Source organism: Panulirus ornatus, chromosome 14, assembly GCF_036320965.1.
Source record: "Panulirus ornatus isolate Po-2019 chromosome 14, ASM3632096v1, whole genome shotgun sequence".
Lineage (NCBI taxonomy): Eukaryota > Metazoa > Arthropoda > Malacostraca > Decapoda > Palinuridae > Panulirus > Panulirus ornatus.
This window is the reverse complement of record NC_092237.1, coordinates 15,353,198-15,378,996: the sequence shown is the minus strand read 5'-3', so window position 1 is coordinate 15,378,996 and position 25,799 is coordinate 15,353,198. Positions and strand designations below refer to the sequence as shown.

At 39.2% G+C, this 25,799-nt stretch overlaps 1 protein-coding gene across 3 annotated transcripts in view; it reads left to right on the top strand.

Annotated features, from left to right (window-relative positions):
• Positions 1-25,799, top strand: part of LOC139753328 (ATP-binding cassette sub-family C member 5-like) — a 525,518-nt gene that overhangs the window by 196,234 nt on the left and 303,485 nt on the right. Inside the window, exon 1 of one of the 3 annotated variants that reach the window (XM_071669663.1) lies at positions 9,533-10,403. The exons of the other annotated variants lie outside the window; for them this stretch is intronic. Within the exon in view, the coding sequence (XP_071525764.1) occupies positions 10,365-10,403 (39 nt within the window). The 5' untranslated portion in view covers positions 9,533-10,364. Of the gene's footprint in view, positions 1-9,532; positions 10,404-25,799 lie in introns of those variants that run through there. 3 annotated transcript variants of the gene reach the window in all.

The following is a 25,799-nucleotide window of genomic DNA, read 5'->3' as shown; positions in this document are numbered from 1 at the left end:
AGAAACACACTTGCCAAGTCTCATTGAAAGTGATGGAGTACAAGTCAAGCTGGTGTGCAGAAAGGAAATCAACTTTGCAATCTTGATTTACTGACCCTTTGATTACGAAATCAGTGGAGACCTTGCTCGCCCTTAGGTAAACCCTGATGCTAATTGGTATTAACATCCATTCTACTGCACATGAATTATTGCCCGATAATCATCTTGTCTCCAAAATGAACTCGAGAGTGCATCGTTGACCCGTGACCTTTTTGACCTCAAAATCCATAACCTCTTTTTTGCTCTCGATTAAGAATCTTCAAACCAGAATGTAATAGAATTGGACAATGTGTTTACAGTTATCTGTGTAAACTACATTTTAGGTCTGATTAGTGTACCACCAAACTTCTTTTTCTGGGCGATGATGATGATGATGATATTAATAATGATAATAATAATGATAATAATAATAGTAATAATAATAATAGTAATGATAATAATAGTAATAATGATAATAATAATAATAATAATAATAATGATTGATAATAGTAATAATGGTAATGATAATAATAACGATAATAATGATTATAAGTAACGAGTTATTGAATCAACTGCAGCCAAAAGCTGAAAATATTGAAGATACTCCTGATGAGCAGCAGAAATAAGCAACAGGATCGTCAAGCATACGGTCAGTACGTGAACACAAAGGAGATCGACTTAACCTACTTTTTATTGTTGAATATCACGATGACTCGGGTGAAGTTGTTGTTGTAGCAGGGTGTGTACGTGCTGTCACCGGCTGGATGCGGTTGTGGTGCCGAACTTCAACGCAGGGACAAGGGATCTCAGATTGGCAGGTGGTGACGGTGGAGGGGATGGTGCCATTTAATTAACCCCAAGCAACATGTTGGAGGAAATGGTGGGTGGAGATGCTGGAGGGGACCGCTGTTTTAAGGGCCTCTTGTTGTAAGGGGGGGAAAAAGGATGATATTGGATGTGATCCAGTTGTAGGAGCCTGTTGAGGATGCGCTGAAAGTTTGCTAAGTCGGAGAAGCCATGATCAACACCAGCACCAATGGTAGGGTCGTCGGGCGTACTTCGATGCGTTCGTGAGAGCATATGATCCATCCATCTGTCCTGTGGTGTCCCACAAGTGAGAGACTGGAATGTAGGGGAAGCGTGCATCCTAACACTGCCCACTGATTAAGGCTGTAAGCCAGGGAATTACGCTTCTCCATAACCCCAGAGTTAATGACTTCGTTGATGAATATGTCATGGATGACCAAGTGGGAAAGCTGTGGGGAAGGTGACCGATGTGAGAACCGCAAAGATCTCGTCTTTCTCTTGGTTGCTGAGGATGAAATTTTGAGAGGCTGACGAGGCAGTGGATGAGAGGAGCTCTTCTTATTACCATACTGCTGAGGTAGCTTACGGATCTGTGGAAGCCCAGTTAAATATATACAGCTCCCTGAGTTAACTGGCTGTCCAGATGTTGGGAGTAAACCTTAACTTTAACACTGAGTTTGTTGATTTCAGTGTGTGTGTGTGTGTGTGTGTGTGTGTGTAATTACCTATTTGTACTGAACGAGCAGGGAGTTCAATACTCATGGGGCCCCATCTCTTGAACGGTCTTTACTATGTGTCCGTGTGTGTGTGTGTGTGTGTGTGTGTAAGATGAGTTCAGCCAAGTGAACAAGATGAACCAGTGATGTCCCGTCCTGAGGAAGCCGCTGTGATGACCTGATAAACAATATCCGGTGGAGATAATCACAGGTTGTGTTCAACCAGGTAGCTTCTTAGCGGTCAACAGCTTCTTAGCGGTCTGCTAAGCTTTAGCGTTGCTTCTTAGCAGATTGCGCAAGGTAGCGGTGTTTCCTAGCGGTCCGTTTAGGATAGGGGTACTAAGTTTAGTGGTACTCGTTGGCGATCCGCTCAGATTAGGAATTCGCGGTGCGTTTTAGCGGTCCGTTAAGTTTGAGTGGGGTTGTTAGCTGTGCACTCAGGTTAGCCGTGGTCTTTGGTAGTCTGTTCAGGTTAGCGGTGCTTCTTAGAGGTTAGTGATACTTTTTAGCTGTCCGTTTAGGTTAGCGGTATTCTAAGCGCTCCGATTAAAGAGGTTTTTTTAAAAGTCCTTTCAGGATTAGTGATACCCTCTGGTGAACCGCTCAAGTTAGCGGCGCTCATTAACTATCCAATCAGATGAGTGGTGCTCCAGCTAAACCCTCAGGTTAGCAGTGCCTCCTTTTTTTTTTTTTTTTTTTCAAATTTTAGCCGACCGCTAAAGTTAGCGATAGTCGCTAGCTGTCCACTCAAGTTAGCTGTTGCTTGTCTCACGGAACTGTGGTCAGCGTCTTGTGTGTGGTGTGGTAACAGCACTTTCTGCGGAGGAAATTTATATCGACGCACCGACCATCCTTTGTTGATAACGAACCTCCTGATGTATCGACCTCTCTCGTCTTGGTAGGGTGCTGAAACCATTTGTGGTTTCTATAAATACTGGACTAAAGCCAACAACTGTTTTCCTAAGCACGGGGCTAAAACATCAGTGGTTTCTACGAGTGTAGGACAAAGCATCAGTGGTTTCTATAAGTTAGGACTGAAAGCATCAGTGGTTTCTATAAGTTTAGGACTCAAAGCGTCAGTGGTTTCTATAAATTTAGGACTGCACATGAATTATTTGCCCGATAATCATCTTGTCTCCAAAATGAACTCGAGAGTGCATCGTTGGACCCCGTGACTTTTTGGCCTCAAAATCCTTAACCTCTTTTTTGCTCTCGCCAAAGTATCTTCAACCAGAATGTAACAGAATTGGACAATGTGTTTACAGTTATCTGGGTAGACTACTTTTAGGTATGATTTCCTCTAGTGTACCACCAAAAACTCTGTTCTTCCCCCTTCTTTTTCTGGGCGTAATAATAATAATAATGATAATAATAATAATAATAATAATAATAATAATGATAATAATAATAATAATAATAATAATAATGATAATAATAATAATAATGATAATAATAATAATAATAATAATGATAATAATAATAATAATAATGATAATAATAATAATAATGATAATAATAATAATAATGATAATAATAATAATAATGATAATAATAATAATAATGATAATAATAATAATAATGATAATAATAATAATAATGATAATAATAATAATAATAATGATAATAATAATAATAATGATAATAATAATAATAATAATAATAATGATAATAATAATAATAATGATAATAATAATAATAATGATAATAATAATAATAATAATGATAATAATAATAATAATGATAATAATAATAATAATGATAATAATAATAATAATGATAATAATAATAATAATGATAATAATAATAATAATGATAATAATAATAATAATAATGATAATAATAATAATAATGATAATAATAATAATAATGATAATAATAATAATAATGATAATAATAATAATAATAATGATAATAATAATAATAATGATAATAATAATAATAATGATAATAATAATAATAATGATAATAATAATAATAATGATAATAATAATAATAATGATAATAATAATAATAATGATAATAATAATAATAATGATAATAATAATAATAATGATAATAATAATAATAATGATAATAATAATAATAATAATAATAATGATAATAATAATAATAATGATAATAATAATAATAATAATGATAATAATAATAATAATAATGATAATAATAATAATAATGATAATAATAATAATAATGATAATAATAATAATAATAATGATAATAATAATAATAATGATAATAATAATAATAATGATAATAATAATAATAATGATAATAATAATAATAATGATAATAATAATAATAATGATAATAATAATAATAATGATAATAATAATAATAATGATAATAATAATAATAATAATAATGATAATAATAATAATAATGATAATAATAATAATAATAATAATGATAATAATAATAATAATGATAATAATAATAATAATGATAATAATAATAATAATGATAATAATAATAATAATGATAATAATAATAATAATGATAATAATAATAATAATGATAATAATAATAATAATGATAATAATAATAATAATGATAATAATAATAATAATGATAATAATAATAATAATGATAATAATAATAATAATGATAATAATAATAATAATGATAATAATAATAATAATAATAATGATAATAATAATAATAATGATAATAATAATAATAATAATAATAATAATGATAATAATAATAATAATAATGATAATAATAATAATAATAATAATGATAATAATAATAATAATGATAATAATAATAATAATAATGATAATAATAATAATAATGATAATAATAATAATAATGATAATAATAATAATAATGATAATAATAATAATAATGATAATAATAATAATAATAATGATAATAATAATAATAATGATAATAATAATAATAATGATAATAATAATAATAATGATAATAATAATAATAATGATAATAATAATAATAATGATAATAATAATAATAATAATAATAATAATAATGATAATAATAATAATAATAATAATGATAATAATAATAATAATGATAATAATAATAATAATAATAATAATAATAATAATAATGATAATAATAATAATAATAATAATAATGATAATAATAATAATAATAATGATAATAATAATAATAATGATAATAATAATAATAATGATAATAATAATAATAATGATAATAATAATAATAATAATGATAATAATAATAATAATAATAATGATAATAATAATAATAATAATGATAATAATAATAATAATGATAATAATAATAATAATAATAATAATAATAATGATAATAATAATAATAATAATAATAATGATAATAATAATAATAATGATAATAATAATAATAATAATAATGATAATAATAATAATAATAATAATAATAATAATGATAATAATAATAATAATAATGATAATAATAATAATAATGATAATAATAATAATAATGATAATAATAATAATAATGATAATAATAATAATAATGATAATAATAATAATAATGATAATAATAATAATAATAATGATAATAATAATAATAATAATAATAATGATAATAATAATAATAATGATAATAATAATAATAATGATAATAATAATAATAATGATAATAATAATAATAATGATAATAATAATAATAATGATAATAATAATAATAATGATAATAATAATAATAATGATAATAATAATAATAATAATGATAATAATAATAATAATGATAATAATAATAATAATAATGATAATAATAATAATAATAATAATAATAATAATAATAATAATAATAATAATAATAATAATAATGATAATAATAATAATAATAATAATGATAATAATAATAATAATGATAATAATAATAATAATAATGATAATAATAATAATAATGATAATAATAATAATAATGATAATAATAATAATAATAATAATAATGATAATAATAATAATAATAATGATAATAATAATAATAATAATAATAATAATGATAATAATAATAATAATAATGATAATAATAATAATAATAATGATAATAATAATAATAATGATAATAATAATAATAATGATAATAATAATAATAATGATAATAATAATAATAATAATGATAATAATAATAATAATGATAATAATAATAATAATGATAATAATAATAATAATGATAATAATAATAATAATAATAATAATAATGATAATAATAATAATAATGATAATAATAATAATAATAATAATAATGATAATAATAATAATAATGAACCTCCTGATGTATCGACCTCTCTCGTCTTGGTAGGGTGCGAAACCATTTGTGGTTTCTATAAATACCTGGACTAAGCCAACAACTGTTTTCCTAAGGAACGGGGCTGAAAACTCAGTGTTTATTACGAGTGTAGGACAAATCATTCAGTGGTTTCTATAAGTTTAGGACTGAATGCATTAGTGGTTTCTATATGTAGGACTGAAAGCATCAGTGGTTTCTGTGAGTTTGGGAATGAAAGCATCAGTGGTTTCTGTGAGTTTGGGAATGAAAGCATCAGTAGTTTCTATGAATATATGACTGAAAACATTAGTGGTTTATATGAGTTTGAGACCGAAAATATCCGTGGTTTCTTTGAATATATGACTGAAAACATCAGTGGTTTCTCTGAGTGTACGACTGAAAGCATCAGTGGATTCTGTGAGTAGAATGGGGAGCATCAATGGTTTCTATGAGTGTGAGACTGCAAGTATTAGCCGTTTCCACAGAGAACAAAAACCAGCTTTGGTGTCAGGTGATAGAATGATTTTCTTTTGTTATCATCATAGACTTTACGTCACGTATTTTCTTTTGGATGAAGTATGGCTCGTGCCAGATGTTTACACTTGGGTGGGGGGAAAACCTGCTTCTGTCTCATAGTTTCCGCTGGAGCAACACTCCTTGTCGGAGGGAGGGAGGCTGTGGAGAGAGAGAGAGAGAGAGAGAGAGAGAGAGAGAGAGAGAGAGAGAGAGAGAGAGATCTACCTCTATTTACGTCGTGACTCGCGACGCCTGAGACGAAATGTTGTAGTTTGCCCTTGAAAGAGAGATTTAAGAGGCCGATGATTTGATTGATTCCTTTTGAAAGCGGGTATTTTACTGACGTTTTTATATAAGCAGTTTTTTTATATATACTGTGAATATATATATATATATATATATATATATATATATATATATATATATATATATATATATATATATATTGGCGTCGCCGAATTCCATTTCTTGTGGCTACGCCGCGAGTGAAAATTCATTGTTGATGAGGTTCTTTCACCAAAGAACAGTCTCGAGGAACGTCTTACCCAAAGGGCTTCCATCCCTGCTACTGACTGTAGCGCAGCCTTGAAGCTTCTGTGGCCCCCTGGACAATAGCTTTAGAATGTAGACAGACACTTGACACACGCGATAGACTGTAGACAGACACCAGATGTCTCGACAGTGGACATACCTGAAAGACATCAGAGGAAATGCACTAAAATGTTATACCTAAATGGCTAGACAGACACTGCTAGTGTTGTAGTTAGCGTTCCTGACGTCATAGTTCCACCTTTTTTGTATATAAACTGACAATGTGATCATTACACGAAAGTGCACGTGGGAACTTATCTTGTTTCATTTTTTCCGTGATTACCAGCATATATATTACCTCAGAGGCTCAGTTCTTTGTTCATAACAATACCTCGCTAACGCGGGAAATGGCGAATAGTATAGAATATATATATATATATATATATATATATATATATATATATATATATTATTTTTTTTTTATTTTGCTTTGTCGCTGTCTCGCGCGTTTGCGAGGTAGCGCAAGGAAACAGACGAAAGAAATGGCCCAACCCACCCCCATACACAATGTATATACACACACGTCCACACACGCAAATATACATACCTGTACATCACAATGTACACATACATATACACACACAGACACATACATATATACCCATGCACACAATTCACACTGTCTGCCTTTATTCATTTCCATTGCCACCTCGCCACACATGGAATACCATCCCCCTCCCCCCTCATGTGGGCGAGGTAGCACTAGGAAAAGACAACAAAGGCCCTATTCGTTCACACTCAGTCTCTAGCTGTCATGCAATAATGCCCGAAACCACAGCTCCCTTTCCACATCCAGGCCCCACACAACTTTCCATGGTTTACCCCAGACGCTTCACATGCCCTGATTCAATCCACTGACAGCACGTCAACCCCGATATACCACATCGATCCAATTCACTCTATTCCTTGCCCTCCTTTCACCCTCCTGCATGTTCAGGCCCCGATCATACAAAATCTTTTTCACTCCATCTTTCCACCTCCAATTTGGTCTCCCACTTCTCCTCGTTCCCTCCACCTCCGACACATATATCCTCTTGGTCAATCTTTCCTCACTCATTCTCTCCATGTGCCCAAACCATTTCAAAACACCCTCTTCTGCTCTCTCAACCACGCTCTTTTTATTTCCACACATCTCTCTTACCCTTACATTACTTACTCGATCAAACCACCTCACACCACACATTGTCCTCAAACATCTCATTTCCAGCACATCCACCCTCCTGCGCACAACTCTATCCATAGCCCACGCCTCGCAACCATACAACATTGTTGGAACCACTATTCCTTCAAACATACCCATTTTTGCTTTCCGAGATAATGTTCTCGACTTCCACACAGTCTTCAAGGCTCCCAGGATTTTCGCCCCCTCCCCCACCCTATGATTCACTTCCGCTTCCATGGTTCCATCCGCTGCCAGATCCACTCCCAGATATCTAAAACACTTTACTTCCTCCAGTTTTTCTCCATTCAAACTTACCTCCCAATTGACTTGACCCTCAACCCTACTATACCTAATAACCTTGCTGTTATTCACATTTACTCTTAACTTTCTTCTTTCACACACTTTACCAAACTCAGTCACCAGCTTCTGCAGTTTCTCACATGAATCAGCCACCAGCGCTGTATCATCAGCGAACAATAACTGACTCACTTCCCAAGCTCTCTCATCCACAACAGACTTCATACTTGCCCCTCTTTCCAAAACTCTTGCATTCACCTCCCTAACAACCCCATCCATAAACAAATTAAACAACCATGGAGACATCACACACCCCTGCCGCAACCCTACATTCACTGAGAACCAATCACTTTCCTCTCTTCCTACACGTACACATGCCTTACATCCTCGATAAAAACTTTTCACTGCTTCTAACAGCTTGCCTCCCACATCATATATTCTTGATACCTTCCACAGAGCATCTCTGTCAACTCTATCACATGCCTTCTCCAGATCCATAAATGTTACATACAAATCCATTTGCATTTCTAAGTATTTCTCACATACATTCTTCAAAGCAAACACCTGATCCACACATCCTCTACCACTTCAGAAACCACACTGCTCTTCCCCAATCTGATGCTCTGTACATGCCTTCACCCTCACAATCAATACCCTCCCATATAATTTACCAGGAATACTCAACAAACTTATACCTCTGTAATTTGAGCACTCACTCTTATCCCCTTTGCCTTTGTACAGTGGCACTATGCACGCATTCCGCCAATCCTCAGGCACCTCACCATGAGTCATACATCCATTGAATAACCTTACCAACCAGTCAACAATACAGTCACCTCCTTTTTTAATAAATTCCTTTGCAATACCATCCAAACCTGCTGCCTTGCCGACTTTCATCTTCCGCAAAGCTTTTACTACCTCTTTGTTTACCAAATCATTTTCCCTAACCCTCTCACTTTGCACACCACCGCGACCAAAACACCCTATATCTGCCTCTCTATCATCAAACACATTTAACAAACCTTCAAAATACTCACTCCATCTCCTTCTCACATCACCACTACTTGTTATCACCTCCCCATTTGCGCCCTTCACTGAAGTTCGCATTTGCTCCCTTGTCTTACGCACTTTATTTACCTCCTTCCAGAACATCTTTTTATTCCTAAAATTTTATGATACTCTCTCACCCCAACTCTCATTTGCCCTTTTTTTTCACCTCTTCCACCTTTCTCTTGACCTCCTGTCTCTTTCTTTTATACATCTCCCACTCAATTGCATTTTTTCCCTGCAAAAATCGTCCAAATGCCTCTCTCTTCTCTTTCACTAAAAATCTTACTTCTTCATCCCACCACTCACTACCCTTTCTAATCAACCCACCTCCCACTCTTCTCATGCCACAAGCATCTTTTGCGCAATCCATCACTGATTCCCTAAATACATCCCATTCCTCCCCCACTCTCCTTACTTCCATTGTTCTCACCTTTTTCCATTGTGTACTCAGTCTCTCCTGGTACTTCCTCACACAAGTCTCCTTCCCAAGCTCACTTACTATAACCACCCTCTTCACCCCAACATTCACTCTTCTTTTCTGAAAACCCATACAAATCTTCACCTTAGCCTCCACAAGATAATGATCAGACATCCCTCCAGTTGCACCTCTCAGCACATTAACATCCAAAAACGTTAATGAAACGGCCTTATTAGAACCTCAGTTACCCGAAGACGGACGCTTAACACTGACCGCGCTCCCTTTTAGTTTGCTACGAGGCAGACCTTGCCATCGTGTTGTATAAACATCCTATGAAGAAATTTCGTTTCATGAATTCTCACGGTTGCGTTGCACTGTGATCCAAGTGGACATCAACAGTGACTTAGAAAATTAAGGACTGTAAAACTGAGGGTGTGTTTGTCGTGGGCGTAGGGGCTGGCTTGCTTGTGTGTGGGCGTGAGTTAGAGAAGAGAGGTGGTGCAACAAGGAGGCTGGGCGCTGGACGCACCCGCCCACCATCATGGATTACAACATCATGGACCTGCTGGAGCTGCCCAAGGTAACCCGTGTCACTGTTGTTATTATGACAGTGCTGTATTTTTGTTGTATTATGGGGGTGTTGTATTTTACTGTATTATGCGATATTGTATTATGGTGTAATTGTATTTCGTTGTATTTCATTGTATTACATCACGGGATGTTTCAGTGTATTCTGTCTCAAGGTAATGTATTAATGGTATTGTGCATTTTATTGTATAAAAAACATTGTATTTTTATGTTGTGTTATAGGGTAGTGTAATTTGTGAATCAAAGGGATCTATATTTCACGTATTTAGGACACTGTGTTATGGAATATTTCATTTTCTTGTATGAAGTGTTAAGGTATTTTACTGTATTACAGGGTATTGTACTTTGTTTAGAAAATGGCATATTGTATTTTTAATGGGTTTAGAGGCGATTAAAGTCGTCTTGACCATGCAGTGGATTGACAGCAAGAACATTATGACGGAAATTGCTTGTGAAGACTTGTAGTACACAGTTTGTATATATATATATATATATATATATATATATATATATATATATATATATATATATATATATATATATAGGTATGTATGTATATTTTCCAAAAGAAGGAACAGAGAATTGGGCCAGGTGAGGGTATTCCCTCAAAGGCCCAGTCCTCTGTTCTTAACGCTACCTCGCTGATGCGGGAAATGGCGAATAGTTTGAAAGAAAAGAAAAAGTATGTATGTATGTACATATACTGTGGCCGTGTATGTGGGGGTTCGAACCATGATGTTGCTACAATTATTGTCTGCCATTATTGTTGTGAAATACTGACACTGTGGTGTAAGGGATGGACCTATAATTGTGGCCAGACGTACAAGTAGAGGCTTGGGGTGAACATTAGCATACACACTGGCCCAACTTTTAAGTTTATTCTAACAGTAAGGAGGAGGCTGTGCTGTGTGGTGTCACAATAACGATGGTTGTGGAGCAGATTCCTTTGTTGCCCCAGTGCTGTGTGGAGGGCTCTGTTGATATGCGTTTGAGAGGTGATTGAAGAGAAGGTCGGTGGTGTGCCCGTGGTGTGTAGAGGGGGTGTAGTGAAGTGTGGTGGTGTGTAGAGGGGTTGTAGTTAAGTGTGGTGGTGTGTAGAGGGGGTGTAGTGAAGTGTGGTGGGTGTAGAGGGGGTTTAATGAAGTGTGGTGGTGTGTAGAGGGGGTTTAATGAAGTGTGGTGGTGCGTAGAGGGGGTGTAGTGATGTGTGATGGTATGTAGAGAGGGTGTAGTGAAGTGTGGTGGTGTGTAGAGGGGGTTTAATGAAATGTGGTCGTGTGTACAAGGGGTTTAATGAAGTGTGGTAGTGTGTAGAGGTTGTATAGTGAAGTTTAGAGGTGTGCAGATGGGTGTATGGAAGTGTAGTGGTGTGTAGAGGTGTATAGTGAAGTGTGGTGGTGCGTAGAGGGGTGTGGTGAGGTGTAGTGGTGTGTAGAGGGGTGTAGTGAAGTGTGGTGGTGTGTAGAGGGTATTTAGTGAGGTACAGTAGTATGTATGTAGAGGGATGTAGTGAAGTGTGGTGGTGTAGTGGGATGGTATAGTGTGGTGTATGTGAGGCTGGAGTCTTGACGTGTATTGTAGTGTGGATGGGTGTACTGTGGTGATGATGCGTTGGGGTATAATGTAAGGTGTTAATGCTGCTGTGGTGGTGCTTCGTGATGGATTTTGATAGTACTAATGTGTGAAGGGGAAGTATATACATCATAATATTCGTGGGAAAGCCAGATAACAAACAATGGGAACTTCAGTGAAGGGGGCTAATGGGGAGGTGATAACAAGTAGTGGTAATGTGAGCAGGAGATGGAGTGAGTATTTTGAAGGTTTGTTGAATATGTTTGATGATAGAGTGGCAGATATAGGGTGTTTTGGTCGAGGTGGTGTGCAAAGTGAGAAGGTTAGGGAGAATGATTTGGTAAACAGAGAAGAGGTAGTAAAAGCTTTGCGGAAGATGAAAGCCGGCAAGGCAGCAGGTTTGGATGGTATTGCAGTGGAATTTATTAAAAAAGGGGGTGCCTGTATTGTTGACTGGTTGGTATGGTTAGTTAATATATGTATGACTCATGGTGAGGTGCCTGAGGATTGGCGGAATGCTTGCATAGTGCCATTGTACGAAGGCAAAGGGGATAAAAGTGAGTGCTCAAATTAGAGGTATAACTTTGTTGATTATTCTTGGGAAATTATATGGGAGGGCATTGATTGAGAGGGTGAAGGCATGTAAAGAGCATCTGATTGGGGAAGAGCAGTGTGGTTTCAGAAGTGGTAGAAGATGTGTGGATCAGGTGTTTGCTTTGAAGAATGTATGTGAGAAATACTTAGAAAAGCAAATGGATTTGTATGTAGCATTTATGGATCTGGAGAAGGCATATGATAGAGTTTTTAGAGATGCTTTGTGGAAGGTAGTAAGAATATATGGTGTGGGAGGCAAGCTGTTAGAAGCAGTGAAAAGTTTTTATCGAGGATGTAAGGCATGTGTGCGTGTAGTAAGAGAGGAAAGTGATTGGTTCTCAGTGAATGGAGGTTTGCGGCAGGGATGTGTGATGTCTCCATGGTTGTTTAATTTGTTTATGGATGGGGTTATTTGGGAGGTGAATGCAAGAGTTTTGGAAAGAGAGGTAAGTATGCAGTCTGTTGTGAATGAGAGAGCTTGGGAAGTGAGTCAGTTGTTGTTCGCTGATGGTAGAGCGCTGGTGGCTGATTCGTGTGAGAAACTGCAGAAGCTGGTGACTGGGTTTGATAAAGTGTGTGAAAGAAGAAAGTTAAGGGTAAATGTGAATAAGAGCAAGGTTATTAGGTGCAGTAGGGTTGAGGGACAAGTCAATTTGGGAGGTAAGTTTGAATGGAGAAAAACTGGAGGAAGTGAAGTGTTTTAGATATCTTGGAGTGGATTTGGAAGCGGATGGAACCATGGAAGCGGAAGTGAATCATAGGGTAGGGGAGGGGGCGAAAATTTTGGGAGCCTTGAAAAATGTGTAGAAGTCGAGAACATTATCTCGGAAAGCAAAAATGGGTATGTGTGAGGGAATAGTGGTTCCAACAATGTTGTATGGTTGCGAGGCGTGGGCTATGGATAGAGATGTGCGCAGGAGGATGGATGTGCTGGAAATGAGATGTTTGAGGACAATGTGTGGTGTGAGGTGGTTTGATCGAGTAAGTAACGTAAGGGTAAGAGAGATGTGTGGAAATAAAAAGAGCGTGGTTGAGAGAGCAGAAGAGGGTGTTTTGAAATGGTTTGGGCACATGGAGAGAATGAGTGAGGAGAGATTGACCAAGAGGATATATGTGTCGGAGGTGAAGGGAACGAGGAGAAGAGGGAGACCAAATTGGAGGTGGAAAGATGGAGTGAAAAAGATTTTGTGTGATCGGGGCCTGAACATGCAGGAGGGTGAAAGGAGGGCAAGAATAGAGTGAATTGGAGTCGATGTGGTATACCGGGGTCGACGTCCTGTCAATGGATTGAACCAGGGCATGTGAAGCGTCTGGGGTAAACCATGGAAAGTTCTGTGGAGCCTGGATGTGGAAAGGGTGCTGTGGTTTCGGTGCATTATTACATGACAGCAAGAGACTGAGTGTGAACGAATGTGGCCTTTTTTTTTTTTGTCTTTTCCTAGCGCTACCTCGCACACATGAGGGGGGAGGGGTTTTTTATTTCATGTGTGGCGGGGTGGCGATGGGAATGAATGGGGGCAGCCAGTATGAATTATGTACATGTGTGTATATATATATATATATATATATATATATATATATATATATATATATATATATATATATATGTATACGTTGACAAGTATAGGTATGTATATTTGCGTGTGTGGACGTGTATGTATATACATATGTATGTTGGGTGGGTTTGGGCCATTCTTTCGTCTGTTTTCCTTGCGCTACCTCGCTAACGCGGGAGACAGTGACAAAGCAAAATAAATGAAATGAAGTATATAATATTATGTATATATATATATATATATATATATATATATATATATATATATATATATATATATATATATATTACGAACACGTGTGTGCGTGTACCCACATGTTCGTGTATATAACGTGTGTGTGTCCTTGTGTATGGTGTTGTTATTAACTTATCAGGAAGAGGATTGATTTCTTCCTCTGGTACTGGCACGGAGCTTCTCTTGCCACCAAGCATTAGGCTTAATAATTTTGTTTTGAAGCCAGATGGTGATCTGTCCTTGAGCACCCGGACCCTTATCAGAGGCGTGAGATGAAGGTGTCATTCAGCTACGGGGTATTTCACCACCGTACGGGACATGTTTAAACAAGAGGACAAAGGAGGGTGATGTACGCAGAATGTGCGACGGACCTTACGATACTCTAACCAATCACAAGTGATTTTAGTCCCATTGCCAATTAAGGGTAGCGTTGTATCAGCAGGGCGGACGCTCATCTTTACTTGTGATAAATACCCATGAGACCCTCTGAGTGGTGTTCCCCTGCTGTTTTGTAAGCCCGTTATAATTATCATAGAATTATAACTCGTTATAAAAGGGTCTAATTAAGTGTAATGTTATCGAAGAATTTGTCATGAAGGAAAGAGATTTCCTGGTTTGAAATCTTACCTGGATGTTCAGTGTTAACTCATGTTCAATGTTAAACTCATGTTCAGTGTTAACGTAAATGAGTTGTGCCTTTAGTGTGTTTATCTTTGTACACTTCAATTCTTTTTCATTATAAGTAGTTGTAATGCTGGTCTTTGTTTCAATCCCATAACTTTCAGATAGTGTTATCCTGTTGTGAAACATAAATCTAACGTCCTTGCAAGACAAGGATCAGTATAGTATTTATAACATATATATGTTACTGGCGACCTTGCCCGAATAAGTATTAAGTTCGTAACAATATATATATATATATATATATATATATATATATATATATATATATATATATATATATATATATATATATGAATCCACGGGGAAAATGAAACACGCAAAGTTCCTAAGTGCACTTTCGTGTAATAATCACATCATGAGGGGAGACACAAGAGGGAAATATAATAGTCAGTTGATATACATCGAAGAGACGAAGCTAGGACGCCATTTGGTAAACATGTGGACAATCACATGGAAATCCTCCCCTGTCGTTTTTAATTTTCCAAAAGAAGGAACAGAGGAGGGGGCCAAGTGAGGATATTCCCTCAAAGGCTTAGTCCTCTGTTCTTGCTTCCCGCACAGAAAAATGTTCACATCAAGGTCGGGCGTTTTTATGGACTTTTATGCTGAACAGCGAAGCGCAGTGATTCCGTGCAGAAAGGAAAGCGGAGGAAGATTCAGGAAAACGAAAGAGTACCCGGAGAAGCACGCCATTTTCTTGCCTCACACAACATCTGTCACAAGAAAGAAAGACTCGTTGGGGGAGGGGAGGTAGCACTTCTTGGCTGCCTCCGTTGACGTCATTCACCGTTTGTGCATGACACTGCGCCCGGAGACTGACGCAAACCTCGAGCCGACCGATCCTTTGTCCTTCATCCATGGCTGCCCTTCCTCTGTGGCAGTGAGGCCAGATGTTGATCACAGTGAGGAAAGTTGCATGACGCATAGTTACACCCCAGTCCTCGTTGGGGGTGTGGGGGAAGAGGAGTAGTAGTTCAGCGTGACACAACTTGGTGGGCCTAACCCTCACTGGGGAAAGCTTGAGAGCAAACGAAGCTTCATTTGGGGGGGGGGGGGTTACTATACACCCCCGCCCTGCCCCAGACACCCCATGTTGCTCACCCTTGTCGACCCCGACACCAGCATTTGTGTTTACCTCACGTAGGCTGAGGAAGACCGGCTGCGCCTCGATGCGCCCAGCAATTGCTTTGTGTGGCTGGTGCTCGCCGTGGAGGGCTGGTTTCCACGGGCGGTGGTGAAGGGCGTGCCTCCGTTATCTGAATTTTGATATTTTTGGTCTGATTTTTGAATCCTGGGTGGAGGCGCCAATAGGAGATTTCAGATGGACGAGAGAACGGTTCAGGAGGCCGGCCGGCGTGCCACCATGATAGAATGATGTAGGTGGTTGACGTGGGGCGTAGACTGTTGACAGCAAGCCAGGGTGGGGTAGTTCTCAATATGAGGATCAGGAGTTAGAGTTCTGCTCAAGGATCAGGGTCAGGAGTTCGAGTACTTCTCATGTGTCAGGGTTAGGGGTCTGAGTGTTACTCAGGTATCAGGGCTAGGGGTTAGAGTACTTATCAGGTATTAGGGCCAGAGGTTAGAGGATTTCTCGTGTATCAGGACCAGGGGTTAGAGCACTACTTAAGTATGAGGGTAAGAGGTCAGGGTTCTTATCAAGTATTAGGGCCAGAGGCTAAAATACTTCTCAAGAATATATATATATATATATATATATATATATATATATATATATATATATATATATATATATATATATCATCCTCAGTGGTCAATAAGGAGTATAATCACGTCGAGGATCTTCTCATTCGAAAGGAATCCATCATGTCCCTGCTACTGACGGCAGCGCAGCCTTGAAGTTGCAGGAACCCCATAAAAGAGGTTAGGTTAATGATATTGAAGTCAGTATTTCACCTTTACACACACACACACACACATATGTATATATATATATATATATATATATATATATATATATATATATATATATATATATATATATATACATATATATGTATATATATTCCTATGAGTCCACGGGGAAAATGAAACACAAGTTCCCAAGTGCACTTTCATGTAATAATCACATCATCAGGGGAGACACAAAAGAGAAATATTGCACGAACGTGCACTTGGGAACTTATCGTGTTTCATTTTCCCCTTGGACTCATAGGAATATCTTGATCACGCGCAAAATTGTGATCCTCTCCAACATATATATATATATATATATATATATATATATATATATATATATATATATATATATATATATATATATATATATGTGTGTGTGTGTGTGTTTAGAGAGAGAGAGAGAGAGGGAGAGAGAGATTTAATAGAAAAAAGATGGAGATAGATTCCTTTTGTGTAACAAATTTTGTATGTATAAAAATGTTTTCTCTCATTTGGTCTTTTGCTCTTGGAAGTGTGGAAGATATGATTATCACTGTAGAGCTAAAGAAAGATAGCAGAAAATAACTGTGGCAAAGCCATCATACCGAACTGGTGTTCACAGTTCCTAAGTGTGTGGTGTTCAGTCCACGGGAAGTACTCCTCCGTGAGACCTGTACTCTGTGCAGTTACCAAATCGAACATTACCATGAGGGAGTTTTGAGCTCGCTGGTCCTCATCGTTTGATCAGCAGCAGCTGCTCGTACTTCCAGCGTCGCTGAACTTGGCTGATCAGACGAGGAGCTGCGTCTTAAACGTGATATACCCATTGGCCGTTAGCGTGTGTGTGGGTGTATGTGTGTGTGTCATCATCAATTTTTTACGTTACGGGGAGAGAGTTGCACACTCGTGGGGCCCCCATTTCTTGAACTACTTCTGTCATAAAACATTTTAAATTTCTATATACTGACTGTAGTTCCTGCTTCATCTCTTTTAGAGTGTTCTCTTCATGCACCGCTCGTATAAAAGTACTTCACATCTTTTCTATCAAGTTCTTGGCTTCATTCGAGGCTGTGGTTACTAAGTGTTCCGCCTTTGTGTCTTTCAAAGAAGTGTTCGCTATTGATATCAGCAAACTGGTTTAGAATCTTAAACGCAGAGATCAGGCCAGGCCTTGTTTATATGTTCCCCTTGTGATGGGCAAAATGTATGGCCTCGCTCACTTTACCGCAACTCTCTTTTCTTTAATCCAGTTCGCAGTTTGTTGCCCTCTTCTGGACCTTCTCTATTACCTCTTTGTTATTTGTTAGTGCGATGACCAAACTAGAGAAGCATATTGTAGTTATGGTCTACCGTGTGATGTGAATACTTGGCTCGGCATTTCCTTATCCATATATTTACATGCATTTCTCAGTTTTTTTGCCTCAGACATTTTGTCTTTCCTTTGCAATCCTCCCGAAGTTCACCTTTGGTGAGGGGGAAGGTGTAGTGTTTGCTCCTAAGTCCCTCTTATATTAACCTTTGTATTTTATTTCCCGTTGGACAATACTTGTGTCAAGGACTTTTTTTTTTTAGCCCATTCTTTTTTTTTTCCCACCACTGTTTCTTGTCATCATCATTACTTTGTATAAACTCGAGTTAAAGTGTCATCAGCCATGTACGTATCTGGCCAGCTTAAGACGTTCATGAAATCCCCGCATCATTTACACTTCCCTAGTGACCTCGGCATGACCGGCAGACGCATTCAGTGTCCAGTCCTTCTGGCGAGTCATTTGCAGGGATCAAGAAGAACAATGGTCCCAGGAACCCCCAAGCCTCCTTAAGGCACGCCACCAAACCCATCGCATGGAGTCCACCAAACCCATTGCGTTATGTGTGATAACTTATTTGTGTGTTAGGAGGAGAGTTTTACACTCGTGTTTATGAGTGCCATGTCTTTACGTTTTTACACACACACACACACACACACACACACGTTGACCCCCAGCGATCCATGCGCTACACGATCGGCCCCCGCAGTCGTCCCTGAGCATGGCAACCTACACCATGAGAAGGAAGTATTATGATAATGTAATCATTTATAATTACGGAGCAAGTCTTGAGGTACACACACGTGTTCACCTCTAAAAGCCATTTCTTTAGTGAATATCATTAAATGGTTATCTCTGACATTTAGATTCTTATTGGTATTATTCACCGTAAAAGAATGAAATACGCATATTTTATGGATGATTTTGAAATACGCATATTTTATAGATAATTTATATATAATTTTCCAAAAGAAGGAACAGAGAAAGGGGCCAAGTGAGGATATTCCTTCTAAGGCTCAGTCCTCTGTTCTTAACGCTACCTCGCTGACGCGGGAAATAGCGAATATATATATATATATATATATATATATATATATATATATATATATATATATATATATATATATATATACATATAAAATCAGATTTCTTTGAAAATACATGTGTGTGTGTGTGTGTGTGTGTGTGTGGAGTTATAGCATGAAGAAGACGTTATTTGGTTTTTCATATATATCATTTATTCATTATATGACATTAGAATCGTTCATCTAGTTTGAGCGTTATTCCGAATTTCTGTTTGAAGAAAAGTATACTATTTCTTCAGATATACGTCTATAACCTCTCTCTCTCTCTCTCTCTCTCTCTCTCTCTCTCTCTCTCTCTCTCTCTCTCTCTCTCTCTCTGACGAAATCTACACCACTGGCACATGGTGAACGGAAACTTGGGTGGTAACACCACATGATGTAGCCTCCAACAAAGTCTTTCGAAATAATCAAAGAACATGTGATTCATGACTTCAGCCACGCACACACACACACACACACACACACACACAAACACACATGCAGAACTGGCTCAACACATACAAGGCTTCTCTGTTCTCACCATGTCCATATTCACGGCTCCCCGGATCCTCATTATATACATGGTGATGAATATCTCTTTTCATATACGCAAATTGGTCGGTATAGTGCCACCTGGGAGCGCTCGAGGCGGGTATGGAACGAGAGCTAGCGGCTGCAGTTAGTGTAACTAGCAAGGAAAAGATGAGAGAGAGAGAAAAAAAAAAATTAGGGTATCCGGGTGGTAGGCAACAGACTGCATACGTAAACCCCGCCATACTCTCTACCCTCATTAGCATGTGAATGTAATTTGCCCTCATGAAAACTACACAGATGACTGCTTCGTCGTTTCCCAGACAATGAGGTGAAATTTGATACAGATTCGTTCCGCATTTTTGTGAAAACATGCACAGATAACGTCCTCAGACCCTCGTGTGGGGAGATAACGTCCTCAGACCCTCGTAATAGCACAGATAACGTCGTCAGACCCTCGTGTGGGGGCAGATAACGTCCTCAGACCCTCATGTGGGACAGATAACGTCCTCAGACCCTCGTAGTAACACAGATAACGTCCTCAGACCCTCGTAGTAACACAGATAACGTCCTCGGACCCTCGTGTGGGACAGATAACGTCCTCAGACCCTCGTAATAGCACAGATAACGTCCTCAGACCCTCGTAGTAACAAAGATAAGGTCCTCAGACCCTCGTAATAGCACAGATAACGTCCTCAGACCCTCCTAGTAACACAGATAACGTCCTCAGGCTCTTGTAGTAGCATAGATAACGTCCTCAGACCCTCGTAGTAACAGAGATAACGTCCTCAGACCCTCGTAGTAACACAGATAACGTCCTCAGACCCTTGTAGTAACACAGCTAACGTCCTCAGACCCTCGTATAACACAGATAACGCCCTCAGACCCTCGTTGTAGCATAGATAATGTCCTAAGACCCTTGTAGTAGCACAGCTAACGTCCTCAGACCCTTGTAGTAACACAGCTAACGTCCTCAGACCCTCGTAGTAACACAGATAACGTCCTCAGACCCTCGTAGTAACACAGATAACGTCCTCAGACCCTCGTAGTAACACAGATAACGTCCTCAGACCCTTGTAGTAACACAGCTAACGTCCTCAGACCCTTGTAGTAACACAGCTAACGTCCTCAGACCCTTGTAGTAACACAGCTAACGTCCTCAGACCCTCCTAGTAACACAGATAACGTCCTCAGACCCTTGTAGTAACACAGCTAACGTCCTCAGACCCTCGTATAACACAGATAACGTCCTCAGACCCTTGTAGTAACACAGCTAACGTCCTCAGACCCTCGTAGTAACACAGATAACGTCCTCAGACCCTCGTAGTAACACAGATAACGTCCTCAGACCCTTGTAGTAACACAGCTAACGTCCTCAGACCCTCCTAGTAACACAGATAACGTCCTCAGACCCTTGTAGTAACACAGCTAACGTCCTCAGACCCTTGTAGTAACACAGCTAACGTCCTCAGACCCTTGTAGTAACACAGCTAACGTCCTCAGACCCTTGTAGTAACACAGCTAACGTCCTCAGACCCTTGTAGTAACACAGCTAACGTCCTCAGACCCTCGTAGTAACACAGATAACGTCCTCAGACCCTCCTAGTAACACAGATAACGTCCTCAGACCCTCCTAGTAACACAGATAACGTCCTCAGACCCTCGTAGTAACACAGATAACGTCCTCAGACCCTTGTAGTAACACAGCTAACGTCCTCAGACCCTTGTAGTAACACAGCTAACGTCCTCAGACCCTTGTAGTAACACAGCTAACGTCCTCAGACCCTCCTAGTAACACAGATAACGTCCTCAGACCCTTGTAGTAACACAGCTAACGTCCTCAGACCCTCGTAGTAACACAGATAACGTCCTCAGACCCTCCTAGTAACACAGATAACGTCCTCAGACCCTCGTAGTAACACAGATAACGTCCTCAGACCCTCGTAGTAACACAGATAACGTCCTCAGACCCTCGTAGTAACACAGATAACGTCCTCAGACCCTCGTAGTAACACAGATAACGTCCTCAGACCCTTGTAGTAACACAGCTAACGTCCTCAGACCCTTGTAGTAACACAGCTAACGTCCTCAGACCCTTGTAGTAACACAGCTAACGTCCTCAGACCCTTGTAGTAACACAGCTAACGTCCTCAGACCCTTGTAGTAACACAGCTAACGTCCTCAGACCCTCGTATAACACAGATAACGTCCTCAGACCCTCGTAGTAACACAGATAACGTCCTCAGACCCTTGTAGTAACACAGCTAACGTCCTCAGACCCTCGTAGTAACACAGATAACGTCCTCAGACCCTCCTAGTAACACAGATAACGTCCTCAGACCCTCCTAGTAACACAGATAACGTCCTCAGACCCTTGTAGTAACACAGCTAACGTCCTCAGACCCTCCTAGTAACACAGATAACGTCCTCAGACCCTTGTAGTAACACAGCTAACGTCCTCAGACCCTTGTAGTAACACAGCTAACGTCCTCAGACCCTCCTAGTAACACAGATAACGTCCTCAGACCCTCCTAGTAACACAGATAACGTCCTCAGACCCTTGTAGTAACACAGCTAACGTCCTCAGACCCTCGTATAACACAGATAACGTCCTCAGACCCTCCTAGTAACACAGATAACGTCCTCAGACCCTTGTAGTAACACAGCTAACGTCCTCAGACCCTCCTAGTAACACAGATAACGTCCTCAGACCCTCCTAGTAACACAGATAACGTCCTCAGACCCTTGTAGTAACACAGCTAACGTCCTCAGACCCTCCTAGTAACACAGATAACGTCCTCAGACCCTCCTAGTAACACAGATAACGTCCTCAGACCCTTGTAGTAACACAGCTAACGTCCTCAGACCCTTGTAGTAACACAGCTAACGTCCTCAGACCCTCGTAGTAACACAGATAACGTCCTCAGACCCTTGTAGTAACACAGCTAACGTCCTCAGACCCTCGTAGTAACACAGATAACGTCCTCAGACCCTTGTAGTAACACAGCTAACGTCCTCAGACCCTTGTAGTAACACAGCTAACGTCCTCAGACCCTCGTAGTAACACAGATAACGTCCTCAGACCCTTGTAGTAACACAGCTAACGTCCTCAGACCCTCGTAGTAACACAGATAACGTCCTCAGACCCTTGTAGTAACACAGCTAACGTCCTCAGACCCTCCTAGTAACACAGATAACGTCCTCAGACCCTTGTAGTAACACAGCTAACGTCCTCAGACCCTCCTAGTAACACAGATAACGTCCTCAGACCCTCGTAGTAACACAGATAACGTCCTCAGACCCTCGTAGTAACACAGATAACGTCCTCAGACCCTCCTAGTAACACAGATAACGTCCTCAGACCCTCGTAGTAACACAGATAACGTCCTCAGACCCTCGTAGTAACACAGATAACGTCCTCAGACCCTCGTAGTAACACAGATAACGTCCTCAGACCCTTGTAGTAACACAGCTAACGTCCTCAGACCCTCCTAGTAACACAGATAACGTCCTCAGACCCTTGTAGTAACACAGCTAACGTCCTCAGACCCTTGTAGTAACACAGCTAACGTCCTCAGACCCTCCTAGTAACACAGATAACGTCCTCAGACCCTCGTATAACACAGATAACGTCCTCAGACCCTCGTATAACACAGATAACGTCCTCAGACCCTCGTATAACACAGATAACGTCCTCAGACCCTTGTAGTAACACAGCTAACGTCCTCAGACCCTCGTAGTAACACAGATAACGTCCTCAGACCCTTGTAGTAACACAGCTAACGTCCTCAGACCCTTGTAGTAACACAGCTAACGTCCTCAGACCCTCCTAGTAACACAGATAACGTCCTCAGACCCTCGTAATAGCACAGATAACGTCCTCAGACCCTCGTAGTAACACAGATAACGTCCTCAGACCCTCGTAGTAACACAGATAACGTCCTCAGACCCTCGTAGTAACACAGATAACGTCCTCAGACCCTCCTAGTAACACAGATAACGTCCTCAGACCCTTGTAGTAACACAGCTAACGTCCTCAGACCCTCCTAGTAACACAGATAACGTCCTCAGACCCTTGTAGTAACACAGCTAACGTCCTCAGACCCTCGTAGTAACACAGATAACGTCCTCAGACCCTCCTAGTAACACAGATAACGTCCTCAGACCCTTGTATAACACAGATAACGTCCTCAGACCCTCGTAGTAACACAGATAACGTCCTCAGACCCTTGTAGTAACACAGCTAACGTCCTCAGACCCTCGTAGTAACACAGATAACGTCCTCAGACCCTCGTAGTAACACAGATAACGTCCTCAGACCCTCGTATAACACAGATAACGTCCTCAGACCCTTGTAGTAACACAGCTAACGTCCTCAGACCCTTGTAGTAACACAGCTAACGTCCTCAGACCCTCGTAGTAACACAGATAACGTCCTCAGACCCTTGTAGTAACACAGCTAACGTCCTCAGACCCTCGTATAACACAGATAACGTCCTCAGACCCTCCTAGTAACACAGATAACGTCCTCAGACCCTTGTAGTAACACAGCTAACGTCCTCAGACCCTCCTAGTAACACAGATAACGTCCTCAGACCCTCGTAGTAACACAGATAACGTCCTCAGACCCTCGTAGTAACACAGATAACGTCCTCAGACCCTTGTAGTAACACAGCTAACGTCCTCAGACCCTTGTAGTAACACAGCTAACGTCCTCAGACCCTTGTAGTAACACAGCTAACGTCCTCAGACCCTTGTAGTAACACAGCTAACGTCCTCAGACCCTCGTAATAGCACAGATAACGTCCTCAGACCCTTGTAGTAACACAGCTAACGTCCTCAGACCCTCGTATAACACAGATAACGTCCTCAGACCCTCGTAGTAACACAGATAACGTCCTCAGACCCTCGTAGTAACACAGATAACGTCCTCAGACCCTTGTAGTAACACAGCTAACGTCCTCAGACCCTTGTAGTAACACAGCTAACGTCCTCAGACCCTTGTAGTAACACAGCTAACGTCCTCAGACCCTTGTAGTAACACAGCTAACGTCCTCAGACCCTTGTAGTAACACAGCTAACGTCCTCAGACCCTTGTAGTAACACAGCTAACGTCCTCAGACCCTCGTATAACACAGATAACGTCCTCAGACCCTCCTAGTAACACAGATAACGTCCTCAGACCCTCGTAGTAACACAGATAACGTCCTCAGGCTCTTGTAGTAGCATAGATAACGTCCTCAGACCCTCGTAGTAACACAGATAACGTCCTCAGACCCTTGTAGTAACACAGCTAACGTCCTCAGACCCTTGTAGTAACACAGCTAACGTCCTCAGACCCTTGTAGTAACACAGCTAACGTCCTCAGACCCTTGTAGTAACACAGCTAACGTCCTCAGACCCTTGTAGTAACACAGCTAACGTCCTCAGACCCTCGTAGTAACACAGATAACGTCCTCAGACCCTCGTAATAGCACAGATAACGTCCTCAGACCCTTGTAGTAACACAGCTAACGTCCTCAGACCCTCGTAGTAACACAGATAACGTCCTCAGACCCTCGTAGTAACACAGATAACGTCCTCAGACCCTCGTAATAGCACAGATAACGTCCTCAGACCCTTGTAGTAACACAGCTAACGTCCTCAGACCCTTGTAGTAACACAGCTAACGTCCTCAGACCCTTGTAGTAACACAGCTAACGTCCTCAGACCCTCGTAGTAACACAGATAACGTCCTCAGACCCTCGTAGTAACACAGATAACGTCCTCAGACCCTCGTATAACACAGATAACGTCCTCAGACCCTCCTAGTAACACAGATAACGTCCTCAGACCCTCGTAGTAACACAGATAACGTCCTCAGACCCTCGTAATAGCACAGATAACGTCCTCAGACCCTCCTAGTAACACAGATAACGTCCTCAGACCCTCCTAGTAACACAGATAACGT